This window comes from Bos indicus x Bos taurus, chromosome 3, assembly GCF_003369695.1.
Source record: "Bos indicus x Bos taurus breed Angus x Brahman F1 hybrid chromosome 3, Bos_hybrid_MaternalHap_v2.0, whole genome shotgun sequence".
Lineage (NCBI taxonomy): Eukaryota > Metazoa > Chordata > Mammalia > Artiodactyla > Bovidae > Bos > Bos indicus x Bos taurus.
The window spans coordinates 55218943-55232212 of record NC_040078.1 but is presented as its reverse complement, the minus strand read 5'-3'; the positions used below and the strand labels follow the sequence as shown (position 1 = coordinate 55232212).

Genomic DNA, 13270 nt, shown 5'->3' with positions numbered 1-13270 from the left:
CTTGGCTATTGTAAATAGTGCTGCAAGAACATAGGGGTGCATGTATCTTTTTGAATTAGAAATTTGTCTCAGTATATGCCCAGGAGTAGGATTGCTGGATTATAGGGCAACTGTATTTTTAGTTTTTTTAAGAACCTCTGTACTGTTTTCTATAGTGGCTGCACCAATTTACATTCCTACCAACAGTTAAGAGAATACCCTTTCATGTGCCTATTGGCCATCTGTGTATACCGCATCTTCTTAAACCAATGGTCTGTTGTGGACACTTTGGTTGCTTCCATGAAACTAGCTATTGTAAATAGTGCTGCTGTGAACACTGGAGCTCCTGTGTCTTTTCAAATTAGTATTTTTATTATTCATTTTTTACATTTTTAAGATAAGAGTAATATATAATTAATGACCAAAAAAATGAATATCGAATAATAATATCTGAATTTTATTTTCTCATTCATATTTATATTGACTTAACATTTTTTCTTTATTCTTACCTAATAAGTTGTTTTCTGAATGTTTCTATGATTTAATGAGTGTTTAATATTTTGCAGGATTCCGAAACTGTTTTTGATACTGAGAATGACAGAAACAGAATACTTCCAAAATCTCAATCTGAATATGAGCCTGATATCCCTCAGTCAGGTCTAGAGTATAGTGGTATTCATGAACTTGAGGACAGAAGGTAAAGAATATATCCACAGCTTTACTTACCTGTTTGGTCCCATGCTTTTGCCTTATTTTTAATCGGCATTACTGTTTTCAGATCTCAACAAATGTTTCAGTTCAGTCTACAAGACTTCAGATGTTGTGCTGTCTTGGGTAGAGGACATTTTGGAAAGGTAGTCTTTTAAATTTTCTTTCTTTGTAGGCATTCTAATCATTCAAATGAGAAATAATTATTTTAATCTAATTTCAGGTGCTTTTGGCTGAATATAAACACACTAATGAAATGTTTGCTATAAAAGCCTTAAAGAAAGGAGACATTGTGGCACGAGATGAAGTAGACAGGTTAGTTTTTAAAAATGAAATTGTTACACTTTTCTAAAGTTATAACTTATGAAAATCGATGTATTCAGTATATATCGAAATGACAAAATTATCTCTTTCAATAATACAGTCGATTGTTGAATAACATGGTCTTTAACTACGTGGGTTCACTTAAATATGGATATTTTGCATTTAGTAAATGCTGTAATATTACGTAGTTTGTGGTTGGTGAATTCATAGATGTGGAAGAACTGCAGATACATAGGGCTGACTGTAAATTATGCACGATTAACCCCCATGTTGTTCAGGGATCAACTGTTATAAGTAAAGAAACTAAATAAATTAATGCGTGAGGTGGGTATTGATTAAATATTGTTTTTCTTTTTAGCTAATTCCCTCTTCCCATTCTTATGACATTTTACTGCTTGGTGAATACCAAAAAAAGTCGATGAAATCTTTAAACTAATTCTAATAAGTTTTTATACTTGGAAATGTTGAAATATTTGTATGAATTAGGAACTATTACACATCTGTGGTTGGGTGAGGCTATTTCTCATTTCATACTACAGAAGTAATAAGATGTCATTTACAAGTAATCTTCAGTTAAGTGGTTAATTCCTTCTGCTTTTTAAAATACACCTGTATCTATTTTCATTTCTCTTAATATGGTAGCTTTTGACCACAGCATCTTTCCTTTCTGTGTGTAAATTGGTATGGATTCATCTTCATATATGATTATTAAAATGTAAGGACTTTGGGGATAATATTGTAATTAGGTTAGAGAATATATTTTAAAAAGACTATCTCAAATTAATGGAGTGGTTCAACCTGGAAATTGTTGTATAATAAAATGGCATTTTATTACAGAAAGAGACATTTTTTTATATTTAGAAGAACCAGGAAGCATCAGTTGATATTACTAAAAGGCAGCCCTATGTAATGAAAACAGCCTGGGATTATGAGTGAGAAGATTCTCTAGTCCTGATTGTTCCTTCTTAATTAATGATTTGATCCCAGGGCAATTCACTGAACATCTTTGAGCCTCAATTAACCCACGTATTTTTAAAATACATTTTTTGGTAATACTTGCCTTACTGAATTGGATTATTGCCATGTAATATATCAAATTGCTATTTTTAACATATTTCCATTGTATGGGAAGTTCTTAGAATTAGGATCAATCTTAAAAGATGAGCGTTTCCTTTATGTAAATCTTTTCCTTTTGGATTTGCCTATTTATTTTTTATCTGTTTCTCATACTCCTCAATTATGTCAAAATAAACTCTTCCTTGATCTAAAACAACTCAGGATTTTGCATAATATTTATAAAATATTCTGAACACCATAGTATATGCTAGCAGTTACATCAGTAGTTAAAGCAAACCTTTAATTACACTGTCAGTCTGTTTTTAATTACAGTAATAGTACGGTCAGATGTTTTTCTGGAAGAATATTTGCTTTATTCCAGATCCATAATGGTAAATTCATTTATAGCCTAAAATAATAGTTAGTAATATGAAAGTGGTAATTACTTGGTGGTTTATATAACTTTCTGCTACATTGTTACTGTTTTGAGCCACATCTATGTAGGAAAAAAAACTTTGCAATTAAATATAGATAGAATAATGTTAATATTACTATTAAAGAAGAATGTCTGGATCAGAGGATGAAGCTTTAGCCAGATTCAGTGGACATGGGTTTGGACTCCGGGAGTTGGTGATGGACAGGGAGGCCTGGCGTGCTGCAGTTCATGGGGTTGCAAAGAGTCAGACACGACTGAGCAACTGAACTGAACTGAACTGAGGACATTACCCCTACTTTAAGAGGTGGCAAGAATACACAGAAGAACTATACAAAAAAGATCGTAATGACCCAGATAACCACAGTAGTAGGCTCACTCATCTAGGCCAGATACCCTGGAGTGCGAAGTCAAGTGTACCTTAGGAAACATCACTATGAACAAAACCAGTGGAGGTGATGGAGTTCCAGTTGAGCTATTTTAAATCCTAAAAGATAAGGCTGTTAAAGTTCTGTACTGAATATGCCATCAAATTTAGAAAACTCACTCAACAGTGGCCACAGGACTAGAATAGGTCAGTTTTCATTCCAGTCCCAAAGAAGGACAACGCCAAAGAATGTTCATATTACTACACAATTGCACTCATGTCACACGCTAGCAAAGTAATGCTCAAAATTCTCCAAGCTAGGCTTCAACAGTATTGAAACTGAGAACTTGCAGATCATCAAGCTGGATTTACAAATGGCAGAGGAACAGAGATCAAATTACCAACATCCTTCGGATCATAGCAAGCGAGGGCTTCCCTCATAGCTCAGTTGGTAAAGAATCCACCTGCAATGCAGGAGACCCTGGTTTGATTCCTGGGTCAGGAAGAGCCGCTGGAGAAGGGATAGGCTACCCACTCCAATGTTCTTTGGCTTCCCTTGTGACTTAGCTGGTAAAGAATCCACCTGCAATGCGGGAGACCTGGGTTTGATCTCTAGGTTGGGAAGATCCCCTGAAGAAGGGAAACGCTACACACTCCAGGTTTCTGGCCTGGAGAATTCTATGGTCCATGGGGTCACAGAGTCGGACATGACTGAGCGACTTTCACTTTACTTTTCATTGGATTATAGAAAAAAGCAAGGGAATTCCAGAAAAAAAATGTCCTTCTGCTTCACTGACTACGCTAAAGCCTTTGACTATGTGGATCACAACAAACTATGGAAAATTCTTCAAGAGATGGGAATACCAGACCACCTTACCTGCCTGCTGAGAAACCTGTATGCAAATCAAGAAGCAACAGTTAGAACTGGACATGGAACAACAGACTGGCTCCACATTGGGAAAGGAGTACGTTGAGGCTGTATATTGTCACCCTGCTTATTTAACTTATATGTAGAATACATCATGCGAAATGCTGGGCTGCATGAAGTACAAGCTGGAGTCAAGATTGCTGGGAGAAATATCAATAACCTCAGATAAGAGGAACTAGAGAGCCTCTTGGTAAATGTAAAAGAGGAAAGTGAAAAAACTGGCTTAAAACTCAACATTCAAAAATCGAAGGTCATGGCATCTGGTCCCAAATGTCATTTGTCACTTCATGGCAAATAGATGGGGGAACAATGGAAATAGTGGGAGACTTTATTTTCTTGGGCTCCTATTACTGCAGATGATGACTGCAGCCATGAACTTAAAAGACACTTGGCCCTTGGAAGAAAAGCTATGACAAACCTAGACAGTGTATTAAAAAGCAGAAATCCTTTGCCAACAAAGGTCCGTGTAGTCAAAGCTATGGGTTTTTCCAATAGTCATGTACAGATGTGAGAGTTGGACCATAAAGAAGGCTGAGTGCCGGAGAATTGATGCTTAACTGTTGTGTTGGAGAAGATTCTTGAGAGTCCCTTGGACTGCAAGGCGATCAAACCAGTCAATCCTAAAGGAAATTAATCCTGAATATTCTTTGGAAGGACTGATGCTGAAACTCCAATATTTTGATCACCTGCAGTGAAGAGCTGACTCGTTAGGAAAGGTTGTGATGCTGGGAAAGATTGAAGATAGGAGAAGGGGACGACAGAGGATGAGATGGTTAGATGGCATCACTGACTCAATGGACATGAGTTTGAGCAAGCTCTGGGAGATGGTGAAGGACATGGAAGCCTGGTGTGCTGCTGTTCCATGGGGTCACAAATAGTCCAACATGCCTGAGCGACTGAACAACAACAAAATTAATCTCAGTTCAGTCCCTCAGGCGTGTCCGTCTCTTTGTGACCCCATGGACTGCAGCACACAAGGCTTTCCTGTCCATCACCTACTCCCGGACCTTATTCAGAATTAATCTAGCCTTAGTGAAAGGTTGATGAGTGATCTTCATTTTACTTCAGTTATAAATTTACTTATTTGGTAACATGGAAGTAAAATAATCTCCAGTAGAAACAGGGAAATATAAAATTCAGAGTGAGAAATAAAACTCGCTCTTAGAGGAATTTGAGGAAAGCATCAGAAAGAGAACAATTATAGGAAGGCAAGAAAAAAATTAATTTAGGAAATAAGAAAATAGATTAGCATGTTTTTAAAAATAATGTAACTTGAAAGTCTGAATAGTAAATAACTAAACAGAAATCCACTATATCCACTTTTCAGTTCATTCTTTTAATAGATCCATAGAATTCAATGTTATTGCATATAAGTGCAGTTTTTTAATAGGTATTTCTGGAATACTTGATGGTTCTTAATGTCAGTTTTATTTTCTAAATTTTATTTTTCTAGTATGAATCTTATTATTTTACTTATAGAAAATTCCAGACCAACTTATTTTTTGTTTTTTTGGTTTGTTTTTGTTTTCTGCTGCTTTTATTGAGACAGAATTGACCTGCAGTACTGTATAAGTTTAAGGTGTACAGCCTCATTATTTGATTTATGTACATCTTGAAATGATTATCACAGTAAGTTAAGTGAGCATCATATAGATACAAAATTCAAAAATAGAAAAATACATATTTTTCCGTGTTATGAGAACTCATTATTCTCTCAACAACTTTTATATATAACATACAGCAATGTTAATTTTATTTATCATATTGTACATTATATCTCTAGTACTTACTTATCTTATAACTGGAAGTTTGAACATTTTTTACTGCCTTTACATAAATTATGCACTAACTTCAAAGTAATGCAATTCATGTACGAAGATCACGTTTTCCACCTACCAATAGTTGAACTTCCTGAGTGCCATCTTCCCCTACTCCTAAGTAAGAATGTTAAATATATGTTACAGTTATGCCTCCTCATTCAGCTTGGTTTCTGTACCAGTTCAAATTTCCAAGCAAAAGAATAGACTTGGAAGTACATTTTTGCAGTTGCAGAACAAAAACATGGCTAGCCAGACTTTTTATATATATCATATGTACATATATATGCTTTAATCCTAAGATTAGCCTTATTAGTGATGTAATTTTCTACTGACCAAAATAACTATTTATATAGTTTTTAAGTTTCTAACATATCTAATAATGTACTAAAGGAAGTATGCAAAAAAAAAATGTTAGAATTGAACTAGTCACTTAGGGAGATAAACCATAAATACGTTATGCAAATAAAAGAAATTAGATATGCTTGAGTTAAAGATAAACAACAGACAGTCACAGCTCATAAAAGGGGAAACATCAAAGTGACAATGCACTGGTGGATGTAGGTAAGACCTTGTAAAGAAGAATGGATTGTGCTGGTCTTTGGCAGATGGAAGATATGTGGGAACATGGAGAGGAGAAATGACAATTTAGGGAAAAATGTTTTGGACAAAATGAATAAAGTTTCAAGTTTTTCATGGACTTTTAAGGAGAACATACAATTTAGATTAAATTGGGAAAATTTAAAGACTTATGGAGCAGCTTTTTGGTGTGATGTAACATGCTTAAAATTATTATTCTTGTTTGGGTCTGTAAAAGAGCTTTCCTCCTTTACCTAAGATCTATATCCAGTCCTCATCAATATTGTCAGTCCTCATCAAAGAATTCTATGAATGGGATTAAAACCATTTTAAGGAGCACTCTCATCAGTTCTTTAGACCATTTATATGTTCAACACAGGTCTAACCTTATAGTTACCCATCCAGTTGAGAATCAGTAACTCACCAGTAGTGGATTAGTAATTCATGCATGACTGATACACAGTGAAGAGGCCATGTTTGTCGTCTGCTTGACAACAAAACATCTTGTCAGTTTGTTATTTCATGTGTATATTTTATCCTAATTAGCCACAATTTAGATAGACTGAGTAAATCACTTGTCTTAGAATCTAATTTGCAGATCTTGCCCAATTGTACATTATTTTCCAATACATTTAAATGGTGATAAAGTCAAAGCTATTAACTTTTCTTTTTAATCATCTGTGAATTTATTTCTAATAGTGACTTAATTTGCAGTAGCATTTAGAAACCTTGCAAATGTATGTAGACATAAGCCAAACACTCTAGAAGCAATTATAATGGGGGTTTCTGAGTATATATAAAATTATAAACAAACTGTATGAAATAGAGGGTAAGAACTCATCTAGAATATGACCATATTAGATCTACTGTAAACACTATTTCATAGGAGCTATATTTACTGTATTTAAAACTGAAGAGATGTTTTAGTTCATCATTCAGAATACAGCTATATTAACAGCATTGAAAATTCCATGTTCCTTCTACACAACAGTTATACTTTTAAATGTTTTAAAATTCTCTTTAATTTTCTTGAGTCATAGCAATATAGTCTGGATATCCAGACAAATGCTTTAATCTTTAACCTGTTAAAATTAATTCTTAAGAGATCCCAAAGAAAGGAGAATGAGTCTACCTCCTTCTAACATTAGAATTTTGGTTTGGTATTTTGAAATCAACAACCACATATACACATAAACACAAATCTAAACAATTCGTTAATTTTAAAAATAAAAGCATTATTAATGCTTTTCAACAAACTTTAATAGCAGTTTTTTATTCTGGTCTCAAAAACAAACCAAAAAATGCCTATTTTATGTTAGAAACATAAATGTAAAATTAAATTTGTATATTGATGAGTCCTTAAAACGTTAATTCAAAGTTATATTTGAATAATGTTTGACCTGGTTTTCTTCTGCTTTGAGGTTTTTTTTTTCCTTTCAGTTACATGTATACGTGTGTCTATTTTTCAAATTCTTTTCCCATTTAGGCTGTTACATATTATTGAATAGAGTTCCTTGTTGGTTATCCACCGTAAATTTACCAGTGTATATATTTCTGCTTTGAGATTTAAGTCAGGTTGATTTACTAAATGTTTTCAGGGGACAGAAGGTTGGTATTTCTTGCCATTTAGGCAAAATTAATGTTTCAGAGTCAGTAAGTTTGACCACTGTTCTTTTAAACAGTTTATAAGAATTCTTACAGGGAAAACCTGTGATAGCTATATAGATTTTATAGATAAATTGTATCATTCTCCAAGAGCTTCCTATAAGCATGTTATAGAATTCTCCATGAAACTCCTTTATTTTCCAGTAGCCTTCTAAATTAAAATACTATATAGTGTATTTTTACCTCTCAGCTTTATATGATAGAATATTTGGATACCATAGTTTGTGAATTATACACTATCCTTGAAATCACCTTGATGACAAAGTCTATATTTTAAAATTATGCTTTAGGTTCCTAAATCCTCTGACCAATTTCTGAAAAATGTTCACAATTCACTTGCAATTAAGACATTTTTATGATTACCACTAGTCTTATGTGTGCTACTCTGATACTATCAATAGTGAATTTTATGTCATGGTAATCATATTTAGATTAAAGTTGTTTATATATCACATAGCCCAAATTTTCAAAGCATTTATAGCAAAATGACATATTTTACGGTTTTAAAGTCATAATGATTAAGAGCTTCGCTTATTTTAAGAGTTTAGTAATTTTTAAAGAATGTTATTTGCAACTAGAACTTTAAAAAAAAATACCAGTGATATTTTAATGTTTTCTCTTACAGCCTGATGTGTGAAAAAAGAATTTTTGAAACTGTGAACAGTGTAAGGCATCCCTTTTTGGTGAACCTTTTTGCATGTTTCCAAACCAAAGAGCATGTTTGCTTTGTAATGGAATATGCTGCCGGTGGGGACCTAATGATGCACATTCACACTGATGTCTTTTCTGAACCAAGAGCTGTGTGAGTATTTAGACGTTTCTCTGAGTTTCTTCATGACTGATTGCTTTCTGGGAAGAAAGAAAACTCTCTGAATTTTAGATTTATTTTTTTCCCTCAAATGGAAAATAGAGGAAGGAGTCTTAGAACTCTTTACTTGCCTTTTTGCCATATATAAATGTATCTATTTTTCTCTGTTGTTCATGTTGAAAATTTCATGTATTACCCTAAGTCACACTTGATAAGTTAGATATACCATATAGGTTTGTTTTAGTAGAATTTCTTTTTTTTCTAGTATATTTTATCCCTAATTAATGCCACCTGGGACCATAACTTTAAATATTAACTATACTCAAAGTACATTGTTAAGTGAAAAAAAAAATTTAGAAGAGTTCTTATCTTATATTTGTATGAAATATTTATATTTGCATTTTAAGGGGTAGTTTAAAATAGTATGCCTTAAGTATTAAAATACTTAATGCATATGCTTAAAATATCTCTGAAAAAATATAAAAGATTGATATGCATGTCACCTCCAATGAAGGGTGTAGAATCCAGATTTTTGATAATAAATAACTGAGTATACTGTTTAAAATTTATATTTCACTGAATACTTACTGGATGTCAGGTACTGTGTTAATTATTTTAATTTATCACCATAATCCTTTTTGTAGTTTTTGAGTGTGACATTATATGGAAGTTTTGCTTATTCAGATGCAAAAGAATAAATAATAACAAACACTTGTGACTAAACATAATGTGTATATATTCTCCCCTGTTGTTATCTCAGTTCTGTAGCTCTTAAGTGTGGAGCTAGGGATTTGACCCCAGGAAAATTTACTCTTAATAGCTATATTCTATGTGCAGGTGTTCACCAAATTTATGTGTCCAGCCCTTGTATCGTTCCTAAACTTCCAACTCTAATAGCATTCAGCAGCCAACTTGACTTTTCCCTTTATGTAGCTGATAAGTATTTCAAGTATGTCAAAATGAGCTCCTGATGTTTTCCATTTCCCCCCACTTCACCCACCACTCCCCAGCCTGTTGCTCTTCTAGTCTTCTCTCTTATTAAATGGTAATACCATGTACCAGTTGTTCAGACCAAAACACAAGGAGTCATTCTTGATTCTCTTTTTTCCTTACCTGCAACACCTAAATTCTGCCTCCAAAATATAAAAATCATAAACCAGTGATTAGTAAATGTTTGTTGTTGTTGTTCAGTCACTAAGTTGAGACCAACTCTTTTGTGACCTCATGGACTGTAACCTGCCAAGCTCCTCTGTCCATGTGATTTCCCAGGCAAGAATACTGGAGTGGGTTGTCGTTTCCTTCTCCAAGGTATTTTCCTGACCCAGGGATCGAACCTGCATCTCCTGAATTGGCAGGAGGATTCTTTACCACAGGGAAGCTCAGTAAACCTTTATTGGGTTTATTATAAAATCTTTATCTCTTGTCTGTATTCTGACAACTGACATTTGTGTAACATTTTTACTTTCCTCCCTTTATTTGATTCTTACCATAACCATTAGAGGTATAACAGAACAGATAGTAGTACTGTCATATTTTCAAATTTCAAATAAAGAAATAGGGCATTAGTTCTGGTGGATAGTGAAGCTTTCAATAAAGGAGGCAAAAGCCACAAAATAATAGGCGGCCATTAAAAATTTGTTCCCTGCATATTTAAAAATTAAAAGCAGACCATCTAGACTATGCCTAGCCCTGTACTAACTGCCATGGACATTTTGTTTTTGTTTTGTTACGCTTCTTTTTTGAGATAAATGTAAATTCCTATTCTGCATTAACACACTTTTTATTATTTTTGAGAGTACAGATTACATAGTACCAATGAAACAATTAACCCCAGTGAAATACAAGAATAAAATGCTACATTGCAATACTTTATATCTGCAGTACCTCCCTTTAATCATTCAGATCTCACCTGCAATGTCATTTCTTTGAAGGTCCTTTCTTGAGTACTTTATCTAAAATATCACTGTATCAATAATGTCTAAATCAGGCCATTCTATTCTGTTTTATATTTTATGTTCTCCATTCCACTTTATTTATATCTGAAATTGTCTTATTTATTTTTTACATTTTTGGTTGTCTGTCTCCACTCACTAAAGGGGCACAATGATCACTTATGTCTATCCTGTGTACTAGTAGAACACCTCGAGGGGAGGGGTGGCTCACATATGCTAGGCAAACATATTATTGCTTGAGACAATAGAATCAAAATTAGTCCTAGCCTTGCTGTGTTCTAGCTATGTGATTTTAAAATAGTTACTCTGTGAGAGCTTCATTTTCTGTTTCTGTGAAATATTTATCTTAAAGGTTTAATTTGAACATACTCCCTGTACTCAGTTATTTACTAAGTATCATTAGGACAGTCTTTTTACAAATAAAAGAGAAATCAAGGTATTTTTATAATTGTCACAGTTTTGTTTTGCCACCAAAATAAGTTTGCTTTAAAAAAAAAAATACCTTAAGCAAGTTTAGAATCACATTGTTTTAATGGACTTCACTTCTGATAATTATTTAAGATCTAATGTATAATAAAATATTTATTAATAGTTGAATTTTAAAATTCTCAAAATTATGGCTCCATCTTTATAAAAATAATTAAACACAAAACATATCTGCATTATCTATATGTACAAATAAATGCATTCTAAAAGTTTGGAGAACAGTCACCAAACTAATAAGAGCAATTATCTCTATGGATAGTAGTGGCGTTAGGATGAGATGGAGATGTATGAATGAAAAATTGTGCTTTGGGGTACGGGTGTTATGTGTTTTTTATAGAGGAAATATCCTTGTATTACTTGTAAAATTAAGATTCTCTTACGTGTCTCCTTGTAGGCTATTCTACACTGAAGACAGCCCTGCATTTTTTAATTCATTCATTTATTATTGACCTACCTCCTCATTCATTAAGGCTATTGTGTATCAAGCATTTTGCTCAGCATTTAGGCTGAACTCTGAAAAATACAAACATGGTCCAGTCTCTCAAGAGTTAATATTCTAGCTTGGTTGAAGTTTTCCTAAGATCGAAACCTATTTAGCCAATTTCCAGACGTCTTCACCTGTCCCGAGGCAATTTGAGGTCAATAGGCAAACACAAACTCACTTTCCCCACAAAACCTGGGCTACTTCTATTTCTTCACCTCTTCATTATAATAAAAAGGAAACCTTGAGAATCATTTTCAGCTTTTCCTTCTCCCTCATCCTTTATATTAATAGCTAATGAGACACTAAGTCCTGTTGTGCTCATTTTAAAGTTTCTCTTAAATCAATCTCTTATTCTCTTTGTGGTCACTACATTAGAGGTTCTAATGATCTTTCATCGGTACTATCACTTCAGCTTTATCTGTTCCTTATCCCTCTGGATATCTACCTACTTGCACTCCAGCCTTCACACTACTGTCAAGAAATTTCTCTCTAACATAAATCTGATCATTCTGCTCTCTTTAAAATGGTTTGATTCAGTATTGCTAAAAGAAGAATTTTCAGTACAGGCATACCTCAGAGATATTGGAAGTTCAGTTCCAGACCACTGCATTAAAACAAATATCATAATAAAATGAGTCATGTGAATTTTCTGGTTTCCCAGTGCATTTAAAAGTTACATTTACACTATACTGTAGTCTATTAAGTGTATGATAGCATTGTCTTTTTATTTATTTTTTTTTTCTTGTTTTTTTTTATTTCAGTCACTTACTCCCAGCATTGTCTTTTTAAAAAATGTACATACTTTAATGAAGAAATACTTTGCTAAAAAATGCTAACTATCACCTGAGCCTTTGCGATAGTAATGTCAGAGATCACAGATCACCATAACGAACATAATGGTGATGAAAAAGTTTGACATATTGAGAGAATTACTAAAATATGAAACAGACACTTGACGTGAGCAAATGCTGTTGGAAAAATGGCACCCATTGTGTTTCTATTCAGGGTTGCCACAAACCTGCAATTTGTTTAAAAAAAAAACAAACAGTTATCTGTGAAACACAATAACAGTGAAAATGCAGTAAAACAAGGTATGCCTTTGTTCATAATATGACAATCAGGGTCTTTTGCAACTAAATCTCAGGCTGTCTTCTCAGCCTCATCTTCCACTACTTCTTACCTCAGCATTTACTTCAGCCACAGACTTGTTATTGGTTGTCAAACATGCTATGCCTTGTACACCGCTGTTCCTTTCCCTCTTAGGGAAATGCCCTATATTTCCCCCACAAAAGTTCTACCTTTTATAACATCCTTCTGCCTCTATAATGGCATATTGTAATTTTTTCCAAAGAACCAGATCAAATATCTACGCTTAAGGACTTAAGTGACCCCCACCCAGACGAAGTTAATGGCTTCCATTTTAGAGACTGTATTTTTCTTATTTTTAAAAGACTTAGCACATATCTTACATGTCTGGCACATAGTAAGGACTCAATATTTGTGAAATTAGTTGACTAGAGTTCTGCTCCAAAGCATAAAGGTATAAACTCTGGGATTCAAAAACAGTGGAATTTATTAAAATTCTTTGATTTAATTCTTGAAACAGATTTTATGCTGCATGTGTAGTTCTTGGGTTGCAGTATTTACATGAACACAAAATTGTTTATAGGTGAGTAAAATTTTG

The 13270-nt window shown here is 33.6% G+C and overlaps 1 protein-coding gene across 4 annotated transcripts in view; it reads left to right on the top strand.

The window, feature by feature from the left end:
* PKN2 (protein kinase N2) overlaps positions 1 to 13270 on the top strand; it is a 134788-nt gene that overhangs the window by 109900 nt on the left and 11618 nt on the right. For all 4 annotated transcript variants that reach the window (XM_027536642.1, XM_027536643.1, XM_027536644.1 and 1 more), the window contains 5 exons: positions 546 to 676; positions 758 to 833; positions 911 to 1002; positions 8482 to 8658; positions 13193 to 13255. In XM_027536642.1, coding sequence (XP_027392443.1) covers positions 546 to 676; positions 758 to 833; positions 911 to 1002; positions 8482 to 8658; positions 13193 to 13255 — 539 coding nt within the window. The remainder of the gene's footprint in view (positions 1 to 545; positions 677 to 757; positions 834 to 910; positions 1003 to 8481; positions 8659 to 13192; positions 13256 to 13270) is intronic.